We start from the raw sequence: 27199 nt of genomic DNA, 5'->3' as shown, positions 1-27199 counted from the left end.
AGTGACATCATTGTGCATTTATTATGATTCATTCTGCTGTGAGCATTTATTCATAGTCACTACCATAATAGCCTTTCTTGTTGCTGTGTGGAAATGTGATACATGGGCCCCTCGTATCTTAGAGGAAACTGGATAAGCAGGCCTGTCTGTCACCACACGGTAATCAAATCTCCTTGACCATCACACTGCTCTTATATGGCTAGCATTTTTAACATTTAAAATTTTTTCTAATCTATGTATGCATATATGTAATTTTTAAACAGGTATATGAAAGCATGAGAAGCCTTTGGTTGATTTATGGCTGGTGATCTCTCTCACTCTCTGTCCAGTCGTTTCCTTATATTGAAATAGTTCCTGTTGGGGAGCATTGAGCAGCCTCGTGATCTCATGTCCTCACAGGTTTCTTATTAAACTGATACCAGTTACCCATTTTCCTAGAAGCAGAACTTTCACGTTTATTACTTAAGGAAAGCTACTTTAGATAGGACTTGCTAACTCAGATGCTTTGGCATGCTCAACAGTTGCTGAAGCGCGCAGCGCCTCTTGCTGAGTTTGTCTCAGTTGCTGTGGATCAGTGCGTGCTCTGAGACCTCAGTTAAAGTGGCAGGTCCTGCACAATGTGTAATGTACTTTGAGTTCCTCATAAAATGAGTTTTGTATGCTGCTCTGTCTAAGTCAGAGTTTCAAATAAGTGCCCCAGATGTACACCATCTCTTCCTCCCGAATGACTTCACCATGGAGATGAGATCAGTGCACGTTTTCCCTCTTGGTGTGTAGATGTTCCCATGCCACGTGGCACTGGTTGGTTTAAGGGACTTTGTGAGGAAAATGCGTCACCAAAATCTGAACTTCTCTGAAGAAAGATATGTTAACGGATTGATTTGTATTGAGGGACTTTTTTTTTTAATTGGAAATTCGTTGGGAGATGGTGTCTTTTTTATTTGCAAATGTGTTATTAGCGAGCTCACAGTCAGCCCTTGCATGAGCATTAGAACAGACTCCAGAAAACAGCTTTTATTTTTTTTGTAAACTATGGATCTATCACTCACCTGGGACTAAGCTGGGCTGTGACCATCCTTCTAGAAAAGGTCACGTTTGATAGTTTATGTGTGCGCATGCGCATGCGTACGTGTATACGTCGTAAGTGACTCTTCCCCACTCCCTCCCCCTGACCCAAAGCAAGATGCTGGTGACTAGAACTGTGAGTGGATCACTGCTTCAGGTCCTCAGAGCCTACTGGGTACCTTTCACTCAGGACATGCACAGAAAATGCTGAAAAGAAGATAAGATATTCTCAGTGTTGCCACTGTCTTACAGGGGTTTCCCTTCCAAATACGATTTCAGTTCTGCCTGACCCCTCACTGCTGCTACAATCCATAAGCTGTCCAACTTCCGTGTCTGCACGGCTTCCCTCCTCTGCTTCACTCCGGCCTCTGAATGTCACCAGCTAGGGGGACATTGCTCCCACCCCATTGCTGTCTGTCCCCCGACCCCGGCTTGTTTGTTCTCATAGTACTCAACACGACTGGCATTATGTTTATGTATTTATTTACTTATGGACTGTCTTACTCACAAGAAAGTCAGATTTACTATCTTCATGATGAGCCCCCAGCACATAGAACAGTAACTACTTGAGCCATCATAGGCACTCAGTAAATACTTGTGAGCTAATGAATAAACAGATGTAAGCTGGGGGCATTTTCTTTTTTTTTTTTTTAATTTGTTTTTAATGGAGGATATTGCTTTAAGTGTGCATTGGTTTCTGCTGTACAACAACGTTTATCATAAGTATACATACATCCCCTATATGTAATAAGTACACATATAGCCCCTCCCTCTTGAGTCTCCCTCCCGCCCCTCTTGGCCATCACAGAGCCCTGAGAGCTGAGCTCCCTGTGCTCTACAGCAGCTTCCCACTAGCTATCTGTTTTACATGTGGTAGTACATATATGTCAACGCTACTCTCTCAGCTCATCCTCCCCTCTTTGGGGAAGGGGGTGGGGGAGGCATTTTCAAACCTGCGAACCTGCATTCCCCAAGAGCCTTACAGTTAGAATGGCACATCCCCAGACCCCAAGACACATAAGCACTGTCTATAGAAAGGATAACTGATACGTCGTAATGTGTTCAACTGTTGTAGGTACTGTTCTGGTAAATAACATTCATCTAAACCCATCATTGCAGGAGTTTGATCAGTACCTGTTTTCTCAGTCAGTGGCTACCAGAAGGAGAATTTCCATATGTGTTTTAAATTTTTTCAAATATCTCCCCATACACAAATTTTTTTGCCATAATATATGTGTTTAGTATTCCCTTACACATTATAAAGATGAGAATTACTGATCCTAGGCTTCAGTAGGCCAAAAATAAAGTAACTTGATCTCAGTTATTAGGTTAGCCTTGACGCAAAGGACTGTGGTGTGATGGATGGCCATTATCAGGAACTTCACTTTTAAAATATCTCAACTTTTTCCTTTGAGGGCCAGTACCTTAATATTCTCTCGTCTTATACTTTTATGCAGGGTTTGAAGTGAAAATGCCACTGTCTTGAAAAATATCACTAAGTTCTTTCTGCCCTAGATCTATCATTTAGGAAAGCCTTGCTTAAGAATATACTTTGTTTCAAGTGACTACAGCACTCCCACTCCATACCTGCTGTGAAAACCAGAAGGGAAAAGTTCTGTCCAAGTAGAAGCAGAGCTCATCTCATTTGACCCTCTCAGGCCAGAAAAGTAGTGGGTTTTTTCCCACAAAAGCAGCTGTTTTCCTACTAACTAGACTGACAGGTTTTTAAAGATTTCAGCAAGGACCTTAGTTCCCAGGCCATTTGGTGAAAACCATACAGATCGATAAAAGTAAATAGTTAATGTAAGAGAGTTGCCTTAGTTTTTTAAGACTGCTGTTAACAAAGTACCACAAACTGGGCGGCTTGAAACAACAGATGTGAGTGATCTCCCAGTTCTCCAGGCTAGAAGTCTGGAATCAAGGAGTCAGCAGGGCAGGTTCCCTCAGAGGGGTGTCTGTTCCCCGCATCTCCTGGCTTTGTGTGATGACCAGTCATCTTTGGTACTCTTTGGTTTGTAGATGTCTCCAGTCTCGTGTCTGCCTTCACATGGTATCCTTCCTTTAGTTAAGAAAATTTACTCTGCCTTTTTTTCTTATTAATCATAAACATAATATATATATGAGAAATAAAAATTCTCAATCTGTAAGATAATTAGTGTGAAATAAATTAATTCCTAAGTGTCCATCTGTATTGGTTTTCTTTACATGAGGACTACCCAAGTTTACATGGAGTTTACTTATTTACCAAATATTAATTGAGCTTCTAAATGTAAGACATTGTGGGATCTACAATAATAATGACCAAAACACAGTTTGAAAGGTAGGAGTTATTAATTCATATAATGAATTAAATTAACATTCTCAAATAGAAATATGTATAATTAGAGAATTATAATCCAAGTGCTTCTAGAGTTGAGAATATGCATTTCAATGAACATACATTTGTTAAAGTTAAAATTCTCCAAGCATATGATTTCATGTTGTTATAGCTATAACTTTTTCTTGGGGATGGTCTCCTGTATAATGTCACAAACCTTCGTCCATAGTTCTTCAGGCACTCTGTCTATCAGATCTAAATCTGTTTCTCACTTCCACTATATAATTGTAAGGGATTTGATTTAGGTCATACCTGAATGGGCTACTGGTTTTCCCTATTTTGTTCAATTTAAGTCTGACTTTGGCAATAAGGAGTTCATGATCTGAGCCATAGTCAGCTCCTGGTCTTGTTTTTGCTGACTGTATAGAGCTTCTCCATCTTTGGCTGCAAAGAATATAATCAGTCTGATTTCGGTGTTGACCATCTGGTGATGTGCATGTGTAGAGTCTTCTCTTGTGTTGTTGGAAGAGGGTGTTTGCTATGACCAGTGCATTCTCTTGGTGAAATTCTGTTAGCCTTTGCCCTGCTTCATTCTGTACTCCAAGGCCAAATTTGCCTGTTACTCCAGGTGTTTCTTGACTTTCTACTTTTGCATTCCAGTCCCCTATATTGAAAAGGACATCTTTTTGGGGTGTTAGTTCTAGAAGGTCTTGTAGGTCTTCATAGAACCATTCAACTTCAGCTTCTTCAGCATTACTGGTTGGGGCATAGACTTGGATTACTGTGATATTGAATGGTTTGCCTTGGAAACAAACAGAGATCATTCTGTCATTTTTGAAATTTTATCCAAGTACTGCATTTTGGACTCTTTTGTTGACTCTGATGGCTACTCCCATATCTTCTAAGGGATACTTGTCCACAGTAGTAGATATAATGGTCATCTGAGTTAAATTCACCCATTCCAGTCCATTTTAGTTCGCTGATTCCTAAAATGTCGACGTTCACTCTTGCCATCTCTGGTTTGACTACTTCCAGTTTGCCTTGATTCATGGACCTAACATTCCAGGTTCCTATGCAATATGGCTCTTTACAGCATTGGACTTTGCTTTTATCACCAGTCACATCCACAACTGGGTGTTATTTTTGCTTTGGCTCCGTCTCTTCATTCTTTCTGGAGTTATTTCTCCACTGATCTCCAGTAGCATGTTGGGCACCTACCAACCTGGAGAGTTCATCTTTCAGTGTCCTATTTTTTTGCCTTTTTACTTTGTCAACAGTTAGGTCCGTCTAGTCAAAGCTATGGTTTTTCCAATAGTCATGTATGGATGTGAGAGTTGGACTATAAAGAAAGCTGAGTGCCAAAGAATTGATGCTTTTGAACTGTGGTGTTGGAGAAGACTCTTGAGAGTCCCTTGGACTGCAAGGAGATCCAACCAGTCCATCCTAAAGGAAATCAGTCCTGAATATTCATTGGAAGGACTGATGCTGAAGCTGACACTCCAATCCTTTGGCCACCTGATGCAAAGAACTGAATCATTTAAAAAGACCCTAATACTGGGAAAGATTGAAGGTGGGAAGAGAAAGGTATGACAGAGCATGAGATGGTTGGATGGCTTCACTGACTCAATGGACATGCTGCTGTTGCTGCCCCTGCTAAGTCGCTTCAGTCATTGCCGACTCTGCAACCCCATAGATGGCAGCCCATCAGGCTCCTCTGTCCCTGGGATTCTCCAGGCAAGAATACTGGAGTGGGTTGCCATTTGCTTCTCCAGTGCATGCATGCATGATAAGTCATTTCTGTTGTTGTCCGACTCTGTGCGACCCTATGGACAGCAGCCCACCAGGCTCCACTGTCCACAGGATTCTCTAGGCAAGAATACTGGAGTGGGTTGCCATTGAGTTTGAGTAAACTCCGGGAGTTGGTGATGGACAGGGAGGCCTGGTGTGCTGCGGTTCATGGGGTCACAAAGAGTCGGACACGACTGAGCAACTGAAGTGAACTGAACTGATAGCTATAATCAGAATAATAATACACGTTGAATATAAATGTAAACACCCTTACCCTTACATAAGGCTTCACATTTTACCAAACACTGATATATATTACCATAGCCAAAATTTCCAAGACTCTCTTCTCCAAAGGTAGATTACAACATTATGTTTTAAGATATTACAACCTTGCTTGACACTTTTTTCATTATAAGTTTGACTCTTTAATATCACCATGTAATTATGTTTACATGAAGAATTGGAAAGAAGGCATAGTCTCCATATGTTCATTTCGGCCTGTGTGGCTAAATGGCTTATAACAGTCAGTGCATGAAAATGGCCTAGATTGAATAAATTAGCAAAATCACAAAAGGAAACCACTGTAGGAAATAGTTTTACACATGTAATTGCTGAAATCCTCTAGCGAATGTGTCAGTCTGTACTAACTAAATAAATTTGTTTATAGACATGTTCTGTATTAGCTTCCACTCTTTCACAGCCCTTTGCCAAGCAAAATCCCACTAGAAGTAGGATGTTCACACCCGAGTAGGAGTTTCTTGGATAAATATTTTTACTATATGGAGACCAAAACCACTTCTACAAATTTCAGACTTTGATTGAAATACTATATTTCTTTAGCTTTTTTTTCCCTCCCATCTTTTCTCCTGGCAGCTATTCATGCATTAGCTTACCTCCCCTCACCTCCCACGGCTATGGGGAACAAGAAGAGGCCAGCCGCACACACTGGAGGCCAGTGGACCCTGGGAGTGGTGGGACCTGCCCATTCGGTCCCTGATACCACCACATGCGCTGGACGGACAGACAAAAACTCATGTGCAAAAGAGCTTTCCCTTCCTTCTCCTAAATCCTGGTTGAAATGATTCATTGAATTAATTTCAATGTAAAGATTATATATCCCAAGGCTTTACTTTATAGAATGCCTGCTTACATTGGAGCGCTCGACGAATAGAATACATAAAGGTAGAATTCATTCAGCCTTTCCTAAAGAAATCACGGTTAAGAGTTCTTGAAATAATGACAGCCACAGTCTTTTGGAAGGATGTCTCTGATCTCAGCTTTCGCCAACAAGAGTGTCAACTAATGTCTTCATTCCCTGGTCCAGGATTGGTGCTAAATTTTTCATAGGCCTTCTGAAGGCCTGTTTTTTAATTTATCTGGTGACTAATAAAACAAAATATTCTATGATAAAGTATCTTTTTATGGTAATAACTGTTTAAAGTGAAATTAAGAACATTTTTTTACTGTGCTAAACCTGCACGCTCTCAGTATTTGTAACAATAGGACCAGTAAACAGCAGAGTCGAACAAGGGTGGAACAAGGCCAGTCTAGGCCAGTGCAGTATTCCAGTTACTGTGACCCAGATAGCCTGCCCTTTATGGCACTCAGCTATGTCTGACTCTTTGTGGCTCTATGGATTGTAGCCTGCCAGGCTACTCTGTCCTTGGAATTTTCCAGGCCAGAACACTGGGGTGGGTTGCCATTTCCTCCTCCAGAGGATCTTTCTGAGCCAGGAACCGAACCTGCATCTCATGTCTCCTGCATTGGCAGGCAGGTTCTTTACCACTAGTGCGTCCTGGGAATCCCCAGATAGCTTACTTTTAGGGTTTATTAGAATAATGCCTACTAACATGAGCACTGTTGCTGCTATAGAGATTATGTATCTGACTTGGAATGATTCCATACCTCAGGGATTTAATCATTTAATATGCTAGCTCTCTTCAAATTAATCTTTCTCACTAGAGAACACACTTTGGTTATTTATGATACTTGAAGGTGATTTTTTTTTAATGGCTGAGGTAGATTGTAAATGTCTGTGGGAAATTCCATTAACACAATTCCATTATAGAAATATGGCAATTAAGAGAGTTTCATCCAAATAATGTTAGCTACCATGATGTGAAATTAGATATGAAATAAATAGTGCCACCACCAAAAAAAAAAGAAATATGGCAATTAATATGTTCAAAAGTATGTTCGTAGTGCCTTACACACTTAATTAGGGAAGGAGACACAAAGGCATGGAGAAGGCATGCCTGTCACTGTCCAGTCAGTACACACGGTCCAAGTTTTTTTTTCTATTTTTTGATGTATAGTTGATTTACAGTGTTTTCAAGTGTACAACAAAGTGACTCAGTTATATTCTTTTTCACATTCTTTTCCACTATAGGTTAAGATATTTGAATATATTTCCCTGTGCTATTCAGTGTATCCTTATTGTTTATCTTATATATAGTGCTATATCCATTACTCTCAAATTCCTAGTTGAACCCTCCCCACTTTCTCCTTTGGTAACCATAAGTTATGCCTATGCCTGTGAGTCCATTTCTGCTTTGTAAGTAAGTTCATTTGTATCATTTCTTTAGATTCTACATATAAGTAATATATGATACTTGTCTTTGTCTGGCTTGTTTCACATACTCTGATAATCTCTAGGTTCATCCATATTGCTACAAATGGCATTATTTCATTCTTTTTATGACTAAGTAGTATTCCATTGTGTGAGCTCAATATTCAGAAAACGAAGATCATGGCATCCAGTCCCATCACTTCATGGGAAATAGATGGGGAAACAGTGGAAACAGTGTCAGACTTTATTTTGGGGGGCTCCAAAATCACTGCAGATGGTGACTGCAGCCATGAAATTAAAAGACGCTTACTCCTTGGAAGGAAAGTTATGACCAACCTAGACAGCATACTCAAAAGCAGAGACATTACTTTGACAACAAAGGTCTGTCTAGTCAAGGCTATGGTTTTTCCTGTGGTCATGTATGGATGTGAGAACTGGACTGTGAAGAAGGCTGAGCGCCAAAGAATTGATGCTTTTGAACTGTGGTGTTGGAGAAGACTCTTGAGAGTCCCTTGGACTGCAAGGAGATCCAACCAGTCCATTCTGAAGGAGATCAGCCCTGGGATTTCTTTGGAAGGAATGATGCTAAAGCTGAAACTCCAGTACTTTGGCCACCTCATGTGAAGAGTTGACTCACTGGAAAAGACTCTGATGCTGGGAGGGATTGGGGGCAAGAGGAGAAGGGGACAACAAAGGATAAGATGGCTGGATGGCATCACTGACTCGATGGACGTGAGTCTGAGTGAACTCCAGGAGTTGGTGATGGACAGGGGGGCCTGGCGTGCTGCGATTCATGGGGTCGCAAAGAGTCGGACACAACTGAGCAATGAACTGAACTGATACACACACGTCTTTTTTATCTGTTCATCTGTTGCTGGACGTTTAGGTTGCTTCCCTGTCTTGTTTGCTGTGAACAGAGCTGCTGTGAACACTGGGGAGCATGGATCTTTTCCAGTTAGAGTTTTTTATCTTTTGCGGATATATGCCCTGGAGTAGGGTTGCTAGATGACATGGTAACTGTGTTTTCAGTTTTTAAGGAACCTCCATGCTGTTCTCCATAGTGACTGCACCGATTTACTTACTCCTTCTCCATTGTTCTTTCTTTCTTTATACCCAAGTTTCTGAACTGTATCTGGAAACTTCCTCTTAACATTTTCCTATAAGCAAGGAACTACTAGAAAATAATCCCCTCGGTTTTTCTTTGTGTGAGAAGATCTTTATTTCTCCTTTATTTGTCTTTATTTATCCTTCTTGGTGTTCCCTAAGCTCCCTGGGTCTATGGTCTGATGTCTAACATTAATTTGGGAAAATTCTAAGTCGTCATTTTTAAAAATATTTCTTCTGTTCTTTTCTTTTTTTCTTCTTCTTCTAATATTCCTGCTATGCATATGTTATGCCATTTGTAGCTGTCTTATAGTTTTTGGATATTTTTTTCTGTGTTTTCTGGGTTTTTTTCACTCTGCTTTTTCAGTTTTGGAGGTTTCTCGTACAGTACCCTCAAATTCAGAGCTTATTTCCTCAGTCTTATTCAGTCTACTAATAAACCCATCAGAGGCATTCATCATTTCTGTTACAATGGAGTTTTTATATCTAGCATTTCTTTTTTACTTTTTCTTAAAATTTCCATCACTTTGCTTGCATTGCTCTTCTGTTCTTACCTGGTGTCTACCTTATCCGTTAGCGCCTCTAGCATCCTAATCATTGTTGCTGCTGTTGTTCAGTTGCTAAGAGTCATGTCCAGCTCTTTGCAACCCCATGGACTGCAGCACACTAGGCTTCCCTGTCCTTCACTGTCTCCTGAAGTTTGCTCAGATTTATGCCCACTGAGTCAGTGGTGCCATCCAACCGTCTCAATCATAGTTGTTAAAAGTTCCCAGTCTGTTAATTCCAACATGCCAGTCATAAATGGGTCTGGTTCTGATGCTTGCTGTGTTCTTCAAACTGTTTTTTTTCTGCCTTTTATTATACCTTGTAATTTTGTCTTAGTAGCCAGACATGATGTACTGGGTTAAAGGAACTGCTGTAAAAATAGGCCTTTATTATTGTGATGGTAAAATGTGGGCAGAGGGGAGACATTCTATGCAACCGTGAGTAGGTCTCAGTCTTACAGTGAGCCTGTGCCTCTGAACTGTGAAGCACACGAGTGCTTTGTAGTGTCCACCCACCCACCAAACTATTAGACAGAATGACTGCGGTGGACTGACAGTCGGGTATTTCCCTTTGCCCAGGTCAGTTACACGCTTAAAAACTTACGCAGGTTAAGCTCTGATTAAATTATTTCTCTTGTACTTAGACCTTATTAAGAAGAACATAATGCTTTGGTGTATTTCAAAATGGAAGCATGAAGAGGTTTTTCTGTGATAGTCACTGTGAGAACCTAGTTGACCTCCAGGAGCTAAAACTCACAAAAGCGTGGCTCCCTTCCCCATCCCCACCCCACCACCCATGTCTGAGTCCCCCTGGGTTTTAGCCCCAGGTTTGTCCACACGGAGCTTTAGCAGTCTGTCAGTTACAGTTCAGTGTCCCCCACCCCAGCACTGGTTCCCACAGCGGTTTTTGCTTATAGATCTCTGTTCCATTAAGTCGTGACTCTTTGTCTGTCTCTCTGTTTTAAGGACAGTGGTTTGCCCTGTGACTTCACTTCTCCTTTGGATCTAAGAGTTCTTGATTTTTCACTTTGTTCAACTTTCACTTGAGTAAACAAGGACAGAGTAGCAACTTCCAGACTTCTTCCATGCTGGATCAGAAACCAGAAGTCCTCCAATTCTTCCAGTTTGATGTAAAGAGTTTATATCAGGCTCTAAAGCAGTGATTGAAAAGAATTAGTTGAACATTAATATAACATGATCGTTTTTTACCTGAATTTTGATAAACCCTTCAGTGGTAGGTGGTGTGGGTTAGTGTCTTAGACTTGCTATTTATTGTGACAAGCATAGCCTATAGACTGGCATTTGGAATAAGTCAGGCTATCTGTCCTCTGGGTCTTAACCTAGAACATTTTTCTGTCCTGCCCTTTCACCACTCATCCCCATCCCCAGCTTGGCCTCAGCTGAGTGTCTTTTCCTTCAAGAAACATTGTTGATCACCACCCACCTCTACTGTGCTCTTATTGGTCCCATTATACTCTACTCTCATTTTGTGATTCCCATTACCTTTGTCATTTTTCATTCAATATGTCTCCCCCATTAGGCTGTTCAACGTGAAGGGCAGGAACCACTTCTCTGATCACAGCTGTAGCCACTGCATCTCGCAACCTATGTTATTAAATGAATGAATGACAATAGGTTCATACAAAAGTATACCTTCTCAGGTGGCTACCACAGTGATTTTCATTATTAGTGACTGTGTCCTGATAGTTCTGTGTTGTAATTTTATTATTCATTTTCTTCTAAAAATTCTTGAGAATTTTAATTATAATTTGTTTACTGTTCTAAATTGGTACCTTGACCATTGGTAAACAGCTGTTGCTATTCATGTACTTATCCCTCATGTTGTATTTTTTGACATAGCAAATGCCACTGAGGCAGTGTTTTCTTTTAATTTTTATTATATCATTGTTGACAACTTTGAAAATGGAAAATACAGTTGAGTAATACTGCCACCCAACCAAGACTTTTAGAACATTATTTTATACTACTGTAAGCTTTTCCGTAAAAGAATGTTGGAACTTAAAGTGTTTCGATGCAACAAAACAATTCAATAGTGTTGTTTTAGATGACTTGGATTCTTTCTTTCTGGCACACAAGGCAGTTGGCTCCATTGATGCAAAAGTGTTTACTCCTGGCAGATAACAGTAATGAGAAGGCCAGAAACACTCCCAGTGGGAACTGAGAACTAACATCAGAGTGACTCTTTGCAGCATTGTTTATGACTGAATTATCAAGGTCACTAATTTATTTTTCCTACTAATTGCTGCTGACGATTATCTGGTGAAATGATAAGTATTTAGTCTAAACCTGATTTTTTTGGAGCTGACAATATCTCAGCCCCTACTGTCATGGTGAATACATGTTAGCATTTCTCATTGTCCAGAGGAAACTAAGCTATTTGCAAATCAAATGCATTCATTCATTAGATGATTGTCTATTGAGCACCTACTTATATGTTATGCATTGGATTGTACCCTGGACATACAGAGACAAATAAAATAGTAACTTCCTGCCTCCTGGAGAGCTTTGAATCAAACAAGAAAAATAAGAATTAACTGTTGTTATACTGAGCACCTCTCTCCCCAACCCTGCCTGCCATGGGGATTTTGATGACTAACTTCTGCCAATTTGGTACTGTTTATACATAACATGTGTCTGCAGCTTGGAATAGTTTGGAAATTTGTGTTTTAATTGTTTATAATTTAGGTGTAAGGGGAAAAAAAGCTTAATATTATTGCCATTAAATTATTACTACCATAAATGTATTTAAGTGCATACAGTATCATGGAAAGAATAGTTTAAGCATAGAAATGGTACACTTCTATTTAGACTCATATAAAATTGCTAAAAATAACATTCACAAAAAACTTTTCTCTAAAATACTCTGCTGTTTGCATCAACCATGTAATTACTTTGCTCAATGACAGCAAAGAAATTAACACATCTCTCATATAATTTGATTGAGATGACTTGGGCAATTAGAAATGGTAATTTTTAATAATTAATTTTAATTGAGAGATGTTTATATCCAGAATGCTGAAATAACTTTTAAGAAGAATATGATACAGACTTAGACAAAAACATGCATAAAATGACACATTCCGTAAGATTTATAGGCTCACAGTTACTTGGAATAGAATGGAAGTTAATGCTATGTCTTTTTCCCATTCTGCCAGCCAGAGAAGACCTCTTATTTAGAGGGCAGGGCTCCCTCCACTGTCTTAAATCAAGGCTCTGCTGTCTGACAAACTGTCCTCCATGATTTTCACAGGATATTTATAACATGGGGAAGTACCCAAAAAAGGAAAATGTTTAATGAAGAGCTTTGCATATTACAGTGCTATACATCATATGGTTCAGTTTAGATTTTCTGAAATTTATCAGAGTTAGATTGAAATTATCAAAAGGGGGAAAGTCACATGGCATTGGTACAAACAAGATGTGCCTATTTGTATTTATGTTTGCTAATGAAATTCAGCCATGATCCCCACTTTGATTTTAAGAGTCTCAGACCACCATTCAGTTTTATTCATTGTAATTAAATCTCTTGCCCACACGCAGACACAAGGGCAGCAAGAAAAGGGGGCATATTTTATCTTTTAAAGAGCTATTACATAGCTTTGATATGAAGCTCCAGGGGTTCAAAGATTTATAGTATTAAAGCAAAACAAGATGCCTCTCAGGGCACAGTCACCTCCTTCAGCAAGTGAAGGAGCTGGGAGGGGGCTTGGACTCTGAATCCAGTGACCCCACAGAGGGCAGGGCTGAATTGGGGCTGATGGGGGTCGTGGAATTTGAAACAAACTGGTGTAGTCTCCAGTGTTGCTGCCAGAAGAGAGATAGAAAAAGGGAGATAAAAGCACCGTTGGTCTTGACAGTAACTGGGGAGTGAGGTGGGCTAATGTGGCTGTCTTGTGAAACAGCATTTTTATACATGAAATTAACATTTTTATACATGAAATTCAGAGAGGTACATACCCTCAGCCCCTACTCAACTGAATAGTCCAATAAATGGAACACTTAGGTTAACTTCATTAATAAAGACTAGGGAAAGCCTGTGGGCTTCCCCGGTGGCTGAGTGATAAAGAATCCACCTGTAATGCAGGAGCCTCAGGAGACACAGGTTCGATCCCTGGGTGGGGAAGATCCCCTGGAGGAGGAAATGGCAACCCACTCCAGTATCCTTGCCTGGAGAATCCCATGGACAGAGGAGCCTGGTGGGCTACAGCCCATAGAATCACAGAGAGTCGGACACGACTGAAGCAACTTGGCACACACATGCAGGGAAAGCCTGTTGCTTTCAGTTCACCCCCCTGCCTCCCCCACCACATCCTCCAGCAAAGCCAAGCCAGTAGTCATAGAACCTCTGCCCTCGGTACCCTCGCATCCCCATGGAGCAGAAGAGAGCTCTTGAGAAACCACCAGGCCCTTGGTAACCAGGGTGGCTCCTGTGGCCCGCAAATCATCCAAAACGCAGAGTCTACCCTACATTTAGTTAATTGGGAGTTAACAGTAGTTTGGGAAAGGGTGAATGTAGGCTCCAAATCTTTTTATTGTCCTTTCTCTCCTGGATTTAGCCCAAATTGGCCAACTCCAAGCTGACCCAGGCAGGCCACATTGTATGCTTGACCCTAAATCAGACACTGAACACAGACTTATTAGAAAGACTTGAGCGCAAATAAATGGTGTGTCATTCCCGTGAAGCTTCTAAAGGTGCGTGCTTTTGCCACAGAACCTTTCAGCCAGGTTGATCTTAATTATTTACAGAGTTCATCTATTTATCAAAACTATTATTGGGGGCACTCGGGGATATTAAGTGATTTTCCAAGGGAGAGGTAATCAGAATGCCAAAGAGACAAGCACAGCACTGAAAGCTCATCATGGCGTGTCTTGTTCTAACTACTCAGCTGTCCTGTTTTGGACAATGAAGTCCTTCCCTCCCTCCAGCCCCTTAACTTTTCTGCTCCCAAGGATTCTTTATCTGGAAAAACAATTTTTCCCCCGACATCTGTTTTCCCCATTAAGGTCGGAGAAGCTGAACATACAGCTTTGGGCAGAATGAGAACCGTCCTGGGTTATCCGCCACGTGCCCACAGGTCTGTGTGTCTCTCTCTGGGCAGCAGTTTTTTCATCTGTTAGATTAGGAATAGGACTAGAGGAGTTCTCAAAGACACTTCCCAATTCCAAAGTTTTATTGTTCCTTGATTTTAGATGTAAGCAAAAGACTTGTTCAATGTGGTTTAGTAGGCTTAGCTTCCAAATCCCTCTGCCGTTATGGAATTAAACGTGGTGTGGCGGGCTGCAGGGCTGTGCTCCGTCACAGCAGCATCCCAGCTCCTGGGAAGGAGAACAGTGACTGGTCTGCACGTGGCCCCAGTCAGAAGTGAGAGAGCCGCAGGTAGCCCATCTGCTGTCTTCATAAGAGGCACGTCTGAAAACCTCAATTTTTAAAACTGTATTTTGTATTGCGGTAGAATTGATTAACAAACAAGGTTGTGATAGTTTCAGGTGAACAGTGAAGGGACTCGGCCACACCTATACTTGATCCATTCTCCTCCAAACTCCCCTCCCATCCAGGCTGCCACATCACACTAAGCAGAGTTCCCTGTGCTGTGCAGTAGGTCCGTGTTGGTTATCCATGTTAAATGTAGCAGTTGAAAACCTTAGTTTCTATTTCTTCTGTATTAAATGCTAAGATTAGGATTCCCATTATGAAATACTGTCTGATCGTGACAGACTGAAACAATTCTGTATTTGTTGACAAAACCATTTTGGAGTCCTATTCATGGTGCACTCACCTACTCCACCATCGTTCTCAGCCCTTGTTGTGCATCTAGGTCATAGGGAAGAATTTTTTTTCAAAATGTATCTATTTACTTGGTTGCCTCAGGCCTTAGTTGCGGCATGTGGATCTTTGTGGTGGTGTACAGGCTCCGTAGTTGGGGCCTGTGGCCTTAGTTGCACCAGGGCATGTGGGATCTTTGTTCCTCGACCAGGGATTGAACCCACGTTCCCCTGCATCGCAAGGTAGATTCTTAACCACTGGACCACCAGGAAAGTCCCTGGATTGCTTTTAAAACGTTCCAAACCCGAACTCCACTCAGACCAATAGACTTGAAAGAAGTGAAGCCAGAGTATCTGTTATTTTTGTAAAGCTCCCCCAAGTTATTTGGACGCACAGTGTTTTATTATTATTATTATTATATACTAACCTTTAAATTAGTCTGGAAATAAGCTCTAGTTGAGAGTGCCTCCAAACTGAAGATGATTTAGATTAAGGTCCCATCTCTGCACTCCAGGGATTGTGCCAAGCTAATCTAGTTTAAATCTTTGAAGTACAGTTTTAATTTAAGTGACCTTTAGCAAGACTTGAGTTTGTTAGGACTAGGAGAACAGATATGTCTACAGTAATCTAGATGGGATAAATTAAGCTAGACTTTGGGGGGTGGGGAGTTGTTTTCTTTTGTTTAGTGTAAGACAATGGTATAATGAAAAGAATACAGGTCTTGAATTTTGAATCCTAAATTTACTGATCACTCATTAAACATATCACTTTAAAAAGGAGAATAATAAGGCCTTTATTTTTAATAGTTGTGGCAATGGCTAAATTAGATATGGACATGAAAGTATTGAATACTTCATAATCCAATCTTAAAAAGTATAGTATTTTTTTTTTTAATATTTACCACCCCTGCAGTGGAGAGTGAAAAAGTTGGTTTAAAGCTCAACATTCAGAAAATGAAGATCATGGCATCCAGTCCCATCACTTCATGGGAAATAGATGGGAAAACAGTGGAAACAGTGTCAGACTTTATTTTTGGGGGCTCCAAAATCACTGCAGATGGTGACTGCAGCCATGAAATTAAAGACGCTTACTCCTTGGAAGGAAAGTTATGACCAACCTAGATAGCATATTCAAAAGCAGAGATATTACTTTGCCAACAAAGGTCCGTCTAGTCAAGGCTATGGTTTTTCCTGTGGTCATGTATGGATGTGAGAGTTGGACTGTGAAGAAGGCTGAGCAGCAAAGAATTGATGCTTTTGAACTGTGGTGTTGGAGAAGACTCTTGAGAGTCCCTTGGACTGCAAGGAGATCCAACCAGTCCATTCTGAAGGAGATCAGCCCTGGGATTTCTTTGGAAGGAATGATGCTAAAGCTGAAACTCCAGTACTTTGTCCACCTCATGTGAAGAGTTGACTCATTGGAAAAGACTCTGATGCTGGGAGGGATTGGGGGCAGGAGGAGAAGGGGACGACAGAGGATGAGATGGATGGATGGCATCACTGACTCGATGGACATGAGTCTCAGTGAATTCCGGGAGTTGGTGATGGACAGGGAGGCTTGGCGTGCTGCGATTCATGGGGTCGCAAAGAGTCAGACACGACTGAGCGACTGAACTGAACTGAACTGAACCCCTGCTTTAAGAAATATACAAATCTCATGCCTTTTATCTGAAATTAAATATTGTGATTAAAAGTAGAAGAGCAAACAAAAAGCCTGCCTTATTTTTTTCCCCACCCTTGAAAATGACCTGTCAATGCATTTTAATTGTGGCGGTTAAACTGTTAACATCCAGTTGGAAGCTTCAGCGGCTGCAGGAGCCGTGTCACTCGTCTTCGAGGCCTTCGTACCACCAAGCACATAGTGGCTTACACGGAGTTGGAACTCAGTAGAGTTGTTAAGATCAAATTCTGCAAATTTATAAGAATTCAGATAATAGGACAAAAATCTTCTGTCTTAGACCTTTGAGAAATGAAGTATTTAAAAGTGAATTTGAGACCTGCTATAATGAGATTTTTTTCCCCATTTTTTTCCAGCTTTATTGAGGGATAATTGAATCATATAAGGTTATATAACATATAAGGCTAGGTTTATTTAAAATCTTCCTTTTGTCTTAATGTAGGCATTTATCACTATAAACTTGCCCCTTAGAACTTCTTCTGCTGCATCCCATAAGTTTTGGTATATTATAGGGCTTTTTTTGTTGTTTATATTGAAATTTTGTATTTCCCTTTGACTTTTTTGTTGACCCATTGTTTGTCCATGTGGGTGGGTTTTTTTAATTTCTACATATTTGTGAATTTTCTGGCTTTCCTCCTATCATTGATTTCTAGTTTCATTGTGTTTGGGAAATACGCTTGATAGGATTTCAGTGTTCTTAAGTTTGTTAAACCTTGCTCTGTGACTAACATATGGGAGCTGACTATATTGTTTCACTTAAATAATATCCCCTAATTTACACAGACTTTTATCACACTTTTTTCATTCTTATTTCTTTTCTCCTCTTAATGGATAATATCAAAAAATCTCTCTTCATGTTGGCACATTCTTTCTTCTGTTTGATTGAGTCTGTTTTTGAAGCTCTCTCTTGCATTTTTCATCCTTCGGCTCCCAAATTTTTGTTTCACTCTTTTTTATGATTTCTGTCTCTTTGTTGAACTTCTCATTTTGTTCATGCATTGTTTCCTTGAGTTCATTGAATTGAACTCAGACAACTCAGTCTGTCAGCTTTCTGACAGACAAATGATTTCTTAAGATAATCATTTTTAATTCTTTTGCAAGTACCTCACAGATACCTGTTTCTTTGGCCTTAGTCACAGGAAAATTACTGAGCTCCTTTGGTGGTGTTATGTTTCCTTGCTTTTTCCTGTTTCTAGGAGCTTTGTGTTGATGTTTGCACATTTGAGGGAGCAGTCATCTCTTTTCCGCCTTTTCAGACTGACTCTGGAAGAGGAGGGTTTTCACCTGAAAGTGTCTGTGAGATCTCTGGTTGGCTGGAGTTCAGCAGCTCTGATTCTGGGGAAAGCACAGTGGCATAGTCTCCAGGCAGCTCCATCAGCAGCTGAGGTCAACTTTGGCAAAGACTGCAGGGCTCTGCAGTGGCCCAGACCACAGAGGTCCTGCCAGTGGCAGTAGAATCTACAGCTGTTGGGGTCTTCAATGACAGAGGCTGCTGGAGGTCTTCCTTTTTTGCCTGTTGGAGGAATTTCTAGCCAAAGGGATCCTTTTTGGTGCCAGATTTAGTGCTCTGGCGCTCAGTGGCGGTGGAGCCGGGGTTTTGGAGTCAGGCGCATGGGGAAGTACCTTGGTCCTGGTGCACCAGTGCCTGAGGTGCAGGCGTGTGCACGTCTTCATGGAGCCCCAGTTTGAGTCCTTGGGACTCCCCACAGTGATTTGTGGCCCCAGGATGGGGAGATACAGTAGTGGCACCACCTGGGGGGTGCAGCAACGGCACACCCTGGGGATGGTGGGTCAAAGTCCTGCCTCTGGCTCCAGGGCACAGGGTACAGAGCAGCAGCAGCGTAGCCTCAGCAGTGCCAGGTCAAAGCCATGACTCAGGACCCAAAGGGTAGAACGCAGAGCTGTATCAGTGTAGCCCAGTGATGGCAAGCAATGCCATGACTTAGAATCCAGGAGTGGAACAGAAAGCAGCATCTGGGCCCCGCTGATAGTAGCTGCAGAACCCTGGAGGCAGGCACAGAGAGCAGCAGTAGCTTCACTCCCATCAATGGTGAGATGCTATGGCATCATGATCCCAGAGAGTGAGGCACAGGGGAGACAGCTCCAGCCCCAGCAAGGAAACACAGCAGTGGGGACTCCATGCAGCTTGATGACTGGGTTCTTTGTTGGTAAAGACTGTGGGGGTGCTTGGTAGCAAACATCCACAGCATTGGGGAGGGGAGGTTTGCAGGGAATCTCCTGCTTTCCTTTTCCTCTGGGATGATATGCCTCCAAGGTAGGGTCACTCTTTGTACTGAGCTGCTCTGGACTGGCATGGGTGAATAATGCAAATAAAATGCTTCCTACACTTTTCTGTATAGTCATACTTTTTTGTTGTAATTCGGAGCTATTTTTTGACTGTTTGTAGTTGTTTATTGTTTTGTTGGGGAGACAAGCTTTGGGACCTCCTAGTTTGCCATCTTGCTGAGGTTAGTCCCTACAATGAAATTCTTGTTTTATTTTACTTTAAAAAGCGAGTAAATCAGGAAGTGTAGTAGTGAGAATATGTGTAGGTCTGAACTGAAGGAGATAGCTTTATCTGTAATTAAAGTCTTACTAATTAGGCTACTGGCACAAACAACACATATGCTGCTCCTGCTGCTGCTAAGTAGCTTCAGTCGTGTCCGACTCTGTGCGACCCCATAGACGGCAGCCCACCAGGCTTCCCGTCCCTGGGATTCTGCAGGCAAGAACACTGCAGTGGGTTGCCATTTCCTTCTCCAATGCGTGAAAGTGAAAAGTGAAAGTGAAGTCGCTCAGTCGTGTCCGACTCTTAGCGACCCCATGGACTGCAGCCCACCAGGCTCCTCCGTCCATGGGATTTTCTAGGGAAAAGTACTGGAGTGGGTGCCATCGCCTTCTCCGAAACAACACGTATACACACAATCATATTCAACTTGGAACTGCAGGGTATGCTTTGTAGCATATTTATCTTCTTTTTGCTTAAGATATTTATTAACTTTTGCCTTTTTAATGTTAATTTGTATTCCTTAAAATGTCCAATTATGATGAACCATAAAAGCAGAAGTAAACCAGTTTGGGATTTAAATGTTTTCCCTAGTTTGTTCATTGCCCGTGCACACACAGACTTTTTAATTTCCTATTTTAAAGGTCACACTTATGAGTTAACATCCCACCAGTGCCCAGTGCAGCAGGTAGAGTCTGTGTCTGCTTATCCAGGTAGATTGAGCTTCCAGTAACAGGTCATAATTTGGAGCTGAATCGATAAAAAAGAATGTCAAAAACGGGAGACTAACTTGATACTCAATTTTAGAAAAAAAGACCTAAGAACTACAATTGGTCCTTAAATAAAATAAAAATACATAATATATATATATATATATATATATATATGTGGAAGTGTTAGTCGCTCCATCGTGTCCAGCTCTTTGTGTCCCCATGGACTATAGCCTGCCAGGCTCCTGTCCATGGAATTCTGCAGGCAAGAATACTGGAGGGGGTTGCTGTTCCCTTCTGCAGGGGATCTTCCTGACTGAGGGATTAAACCCGGGGTCTCCTGCATTGCTGGCAGATTCTTGACCATCTGAGCCACCAGGGAAGCCACATACATACACACACACAAATATACACATGTATATGTATACATATATTCTTTGCTGGTACTTTGAGAGATACTAAAATATCTGAACTTTTCAATACATTTACATGGAAGCAAACAGTAGTTGAGAACAGAGCTCTATTAAGTCAGAAATGAAGCTTAAGTGGTATATAGCAAGTCAGAGCTGGTTTGAGGAGAGGGAGTCTGTGTTATTAATTAATTTATACTTTTCAGTAGTTGGGGAGGTCCTGGCTTTTTCTGCTCAAGGTCTGGGTTTTACTAAGAGTGTCTGTGAATTGTTCACAATATCTAACAATAGAGAGTGAGTGGGATGCAGAGTGCTTCATGAGAACGTGGCCTCTGGAAGGCCCTCACACCAAGCAATGTTTAAATTTAGTTTCAGCATTCGCAGCACAAATAGAGAGAAATTCACAGTTGACACAAAGATGAGTTGTCTCCATCCATCTTCCTTTCAAGTTGCTTACTCTGGAAGGGATGCCAAATTTGGGACGTTCCCATAATTGCCCTACACAGACAGACAACATACATCCTTTATACATCAAAAGGAAAGAGCAGTGACTCAGGGTGGAGGACCCTAGGGGATTGGTTTGCTGAAATTGCTCTTCACTAATTACACATGCTTGTTTGTTCCTTCTTTATTTTAGAATTAGAATAGAAAGAACTTATTCCAGAAATCCGGGTCAGCTCTAAACTTTGGTTTTCTTACTAAACTTGAGGGCCTCTGTTATTCAGTAAGCCTGTCATCTTTTAGTTGTTTGCAAACAGCATTAATCAACTCACCTATGAAGGTGAAAAGAGACTTTTTCAACTGGAGTAAACCATCTCATATCACCCACCCTGGAAAGATTAAACTTGGTAATTTCTCAGGTGGGCTCAGCCAAAACTTTGGTCTTCTCCTGAGCCAAGATTACTTTTTCAAGCAAGGCTCACCTCAACCATTTATGTTGAAGAGGAATCCAGCTTTACTCCCAGGTCTGTTTATCTCCATGTAAACCATCCCTGGGCTTTAAATATTATGTTATGTTGAAGGTTGTCACAGTGGTTGTAAAACGTGAAATATCAAGGGTAAGAAGCAGAAAGTATTACTTTGGTGTGAGCCTCTCGAAGGCAGCCGTGGTGGAAGGGGCTATTTCAGGGCCTGAGGCTCCCCTGCCTGTGGTTGTGGGAAGACACCCTATCCGTTCCTGCAAGTTATTTGTGGCTCTCCAAGGAGCTCATTTTCCACTGTTCTCCTGTGCACGGTCTTAGGAGCTCGAGTTGGAATTTTCTAGCCTTTGTTCGCACGTGTGCTTCCGTCCAAAAGTGCCCTATGACACAGAAAGTCCGTTGTTAAGATGGAGCTCACAGAGCGAGCCCCAAAGAAGGGCTCTATCGGATCTGCCTGTTTTCTCATCCTTGATATGCTGATCCAGAGTGAACTGTGTAATAGCCCACTAATGAAATTTCAACCAGGGCTCCCAAGCCTGACAACCATAGTAAATCCTGTGTAAGCAGGAGATTTGGAGGGAAGGTTTTGAAGCTAGTTGAATTTTATGATTAAGAGAAAGTTATTTGGAAAACCATTTTTGTTTCACCTCATGTTGGTAGAAGTCTTTGTCAAAAACTTGGGTTTTACTTTTCTTTTTTTTTCTGTATAATTAAAAATAATCATTTTTTAGAATTAAACTCTTCCGCACATTCCTAACATTATCTTAATCATAAAAGCTTATTTTGTATTTCCTGTAAGATGGCTGTTGAAGGTAAATTTATTGGACTGAAAGTTTATATACTCCAGAACAGCCCCAGAATTATTAGCTTAAAAGAACAAAAACTTCATAATGTTATGAGGATTTGTCTTTTTCACATTTTTCTGAAAATACATTATATAAAAATTTCATCTAATTGAGGGTTACAAATCCTCTGAAGGTGGCTGGTCCAAGTTTAACTAATGAAAACTATGGTGGTGAAAAGAGGAATTTTATTCCTAAATCCTGGATTTCAGTTCTGCTTCACTCTGAGTCTCATTGTGGAAGGCCCTGTGTGGCCCAATTCTCCCAATTCTGAAACGCAAAATATGTCTCTTGGGATGAAATGTTGCTTTCTTTATGGAGTATATTACATTATTATGCCGTGTTACTTTCTTTGCTGGAGTATATTACATTATTACAATTAGTATTTATTTTCCCATTTTTCTTTTATGGGTGTATTTTTATCCCATCATGAATATCTATCTATCTATCTATGCATAATAAAATTGTGTAAGATTCACGTTTTATGTAATGCCTATAATGTACAGAACTCTAGCACCGTATTGGGCAAGGGGGCCTCTATTACTATCTGTTCCCATAGCTTTTTACTGGGACTATAAATTAGGCCTGGGAAGGATATAATGAGTCAGTAATTTATAGACTATTAAGATACTTAGTTAGAAGTGATTCCTGGGCATGTCCAATAGAGAACACATGTTTCTAAAGGACAAACAGATTCAACACAACATGTCTTTGGCCTAACCAAGCCCAATCAATTAACAAAATGGGATGTCTTATTTTACATTTCTCCCACTGCCCCGAAATAGAATCACTAACCACTTGTTAACCACACTGACTTTTTAACAGAGCAGTTGCTAATGCTTGGCCACCAGCAATGTTCAGATGAAGCACCCTACTAGACTGTAGCCAGCCAAGCCCCAAAACAGGAAGAAAGTGCTGCTTGCTCTTTTGCCCCCTTTCCTGCTTTGACTTGATGTGATAATTCACTGCAGATTTCTTCTTCTTTGACAGAGTGCCTACCGCAGGAACGGGATGGCTTTTCTGGCCTGCTGATGTGACTGTGACTGCGACAACAGGAAAGGCAATGTTATATTAAGGTGATTTCTGTTCCCCTCCTTGGGCAAAATAAAATACAAGTTTACCCTCTCCACAGCCTTGGGAGTGGGTTGGTTTGTTGTGACTATCAACTGACTGACTCCAGCCCTTTTCCAGCCCCCTCAGCGCTTAGTCTTGTTTACTGGATGGGCCATTTAGCCAATTAATGGCAGGATGTTCAGGGTGGTGTGTAGGTGGACAAGAATGCAATTTTGCAATTTGAATTTGGAGTAGAGCTGCTCTCAGCTCACATAACTTAAAAGCAGTGTCTTTTTTTTTTTTTTCTCAGTGTTTAGTCTGTGTTTTATTTGATGCATTTTGTAATCCAGGTTTGGGACAAAGGACACACAATTAAAAGGACAGTCACATTTCCCCTTGCACTGTCCCACCAACTCTACTTTCTGACATTTGGTGACTAGATCTTCATGTATTTTACAGACACATGTCCACCTTATGAACTCAGACTAATCAAAGACCTAATAGGCCCGATGAACTGTCTGTTCCTATCTTTTCTTCCCTTCACCCCACGTATTGTACATCTGTCATTCTTACGGCGTCTTCCCTACTTTCCAAGTATCTGCCTGTGGTGTGTTTTTTCCCTCACAGAACTCTTCCCGTCTTTATTTCTCGCCTTCCCCTGTCCCTTGGATCCCCAGGCCCACCCCTCACACACACCATACCCATTTAGAAGCCAAGCAGTTAGAATCAGTGGAAGGGCAGCTGAGTGATCGGTTTTCTCACTCCAAAGTGCTAGCACCTAGCCTGCGTGTGGGCTGGGCCCTTCCCTGCTCTAGCAGCTGAGTTATCCTTCTGACATCTGTACTTTCTCCAGCAAATGAGGAACTGTCACTCTTGGAAACAAACTCGAATATAGCAGTAATATACCTATCTTGATTCAACTTGAATTGCAAAAAAAGGAAGTTATCTCTTTCACACTTGATGAGTTTTGCATAATTTTACTTTTATTGTGGTTTCTACGCACACTGAGACAGCCTTTGTCAAGAATTAATAAAAATAGAAATGAGAAGCGTGAAGGATTTTCCTGCTGTGACCAGATCACAGTGAGGCTCAGCTAATGGGATTGTGCCACAATAGCTTCCCTGGTGGCTCAGACAGTAAAGCGTCTGCCTGCAATGCAGGAGACCTGGGTTCGATTCCTGGGTCTGGAAGATCCCCTGGAGAAGGCAATGGCAATCCACTCCAGCACTCTTGCCTGGACAATCCCATGGACGGAGGAGCCTGATAGGCTCCAGTCCATGGGGTCACAAAGAGTCGGACACGACTGAGCGACTTCACTTTCACTTTTTCATTCACATTTGTGAACTGTCATTTACCTGTTTTGTGTTAGTCCTTCTGGAAGAAATCTTCATGTCAAGAACAACAACAACAACAACAAAGTACAGATATATAATATCAAAAAATTGCCAAAGGGTTTTGATGTTCCATCTGTGATTGGTGAAATGGATGATTAAACTTTTCTTTTTATCATCATTCTTATTTTTCTTGGCGTCCCTAATCACAGAAAATTATAAGCTTGCAGTAAACATCCTAACTTTTTTAAATGACAGCATTTATTGTATTTGGTTTCTATGCCAGGCTCATAGATGTATAAAATCTTCAGGAGCTGATTTTTCACATCAAAATTCCTCCTGTCCCACATTATACATTTTAAAGTATGCACAAGGCAGAAAATATAAGGTTTAGGTTTTTTCCCCTTCATTTTATTCTACCTGATCTCCTTATAGTCCCAGAGAAGGAAGACTCAACGTACATTTCTCTCAAAAATATGACAGGTCTATGTTTTTGTTGGTCTGGCGTATGTTTGTCTATCTTGAACAGTCTGACAGGTAATTATTTATAAAATCTGGTTTTGCCCAGTAAGTCCATATAATAACCTTTCACTTTTCATCATAAGCCAATGAGCTGAATTTAGAATAAAACAAGGTCATTTATGTCTGTCCTGAACCAGCCTAGATGTCCCCGTAATTGCTCAATATTAATATTTGTAATTCTTTTTTTTTCTTGTCTACACTTAGGTTCTTTTTCTGACTCTTTCCACAGCGCTAAATTTGAAGTGAAATAAAATTTCCTTAAGCAGTGAGTATAGGGGGGGAAAAAGATTTATAAAAGGAAAGTTTCAGAAATTGGGACTTAAATAAATTGTTCTTTCAAGATTAAAATATTATGTGGAATCATAAAATGTCAAGAGTAGAAGATGGTCTTAAAGATCATTGACTACATCCACTCATTTTACAGATGGAAAATGGTGGCTTGGAGAGGGAAACTGACTTTCCCAAGGTCACTCAACAGTGGCTGTGACAGACCAGAGACCAGACTCATTGTCCCTAATTCTCAGCTTAGTCTTATACTTTGCCATTCTGGATCTGCCTTAGATGTCACCAAGACATGTCAGGGTTTTATGGCATGTTTATCTTAGACAATAACCTAAACTTATTTTGTGAAAGTGAAAATGTTAGTCACTCAGCCGTGTCTGACTCTGCAATCCCATAAGCTGTAGCCCACCAGGCTCCTCTGTCCATGGAATTTCCCAGGGAAGAATACTGGAGTGCGTTGCCATTAGGATCTTCCTAACTCAGGGATTGAACCTGTGATCTGTCTTTTGGATCTCAAGCAGATTCTGAGTCATCAGAGAAGCCCCCAAACTCTTATTTTTTAAATGATTCTAATTATGGACATATTCTAAAGCACAAGCATTAGATTAAAATCTTCAGATGGGCTGTGATATTAATTAACTAATGTGTTATATGTCAGTTGTACATCAATTTTTAAAAAGAAGTCAGGCACATGAAAAGACGTTCAGCATCACTAATTATTGGAGAAATACAAATCAGAACCACAATGAGGTATCACCTCACACTGGTCAGAACGGCCATCATCAAAATGTCTACAAACAGTAAGTGCTGGAGAGGATGTGGAAAAAAGAGAACCTTCGTACACTGTTGGTGGGAATGTAAATTAGTGCAGCCACTAGGGAGAACACTCTGGAGGTTCCTTAAAAAACTAAAAACAGAGCTACCGTATGACCCATCAATCCGACTCTGGGGCCTGTATCTGAAGAAAACCATACTTCAGAAAGGTGCCTGCAGCCCAGTGTTCATTGCAGCTCTGTTTACAATAAACAGGACATGGAAGCAATCTAAATGTCCATCAACAGATGAATGGATAGAGACGTGGTGCGTATATACAATGGAGTATTACTCACCATAAAAAAGAACAGTGATGCCATTTGCAGCAACATTGGATGGACCCAGAGATTATCCTGTGTGCTGCACTTGGTCGCTTAGTTGTGTCCTGCCAGGCTCCTCTGTCCATGGGCATTCTCCAGGAAGGAATACTGAAGTGGGCTGCCATGCCCTCCTCCAGGGGATCTTCCCAACCCAGGGATCAAACCCAGGACTCGCGCATTGCAGGAGGATGCTAAGTGAAATAAGTCACTTAGTAGACAAATATCATATGGTATCATTTATATGTGGAATTTAAAAAATCATACAAATGATTGTGTTTGCAAAACAGAAACAGACTCTCAGAAAAACAAACTTATGGTTACCAACAGGGAAAGTGGAGGGCAGTGGATAAATGAGGAGATTGGGATTAACACATACACACTCCAGTATACAAAATAAATATAATCAGCAAGAACCTACCGTATAGCACAGGAAACTCTACTCAACACTCTCTAATGACCTATGTGGGAAAAGAATCTGAGAAAGAATAGATATATGTATATGTACAGCTAATTAATTTGCTATATACCTGAAATTAACACAATATTGTAAATTAACTATACTCCAACATAAAATGAAAAGTTATAGCTAAACAATATAAAAAGTCAGGCTCAATTGTAAATCAAATGGGAATATACAAAA

At 40.9% G+C, this 27199-nt stretch overlaps 1 protein-coding gene across 28 annotated transcripts in view; it reads left to right on the top strand.

Annotated features, from left to right (window-relative positions):
* Window positions 1-27199, top strand: part of SUPT3H (SPT3 homolog, SAGA and STAGA complex component) — a 442887-nt gene that overhangs the window by 374383 nt on the left and 41305 nt on the right. For 16 of the 28 annotated variants that reach the window (XR_015153255.1, XR_015153253.1, XR_015153252.1 and 13 more), the window contains one exon: window positions 23229-23314. Coding sequence is in view for 21 of the 28 variants with exons in the window: in XM_086371946.1 (XP_086228072.1) it covers window positions 23229-23270 (42 nt within the window). In the remaining 7 variants the exon portion in view is untranslated. Of the gene's footprint in view, window positions 1-23209; window positions 23370-27199 lie in introns of those variants that run through there. The other 12 variants (XR_015153251.1, XM_086371965.1, XM_086371956.1 and 9 more) reach the window with 3 other exon arrangements.

Source organism: Bos grunniens, chromosome 23 (genome assembly GCF_055505025.1).
Source record: "Bos grunniens cultivar Pamir isolate PY7600 chromosome 23, Bosgru_T2T1.0, whole genome shotgun sequence".
Lineage (NCBI taxonomy): Eukaryota > Metazoa > Chordata > Mammalia > Artiodactyla > Bovidae > Bos > Bos grunniens.
This window is presented reverse-complemented; position numbering and strand designations above follow the sequence as displayed.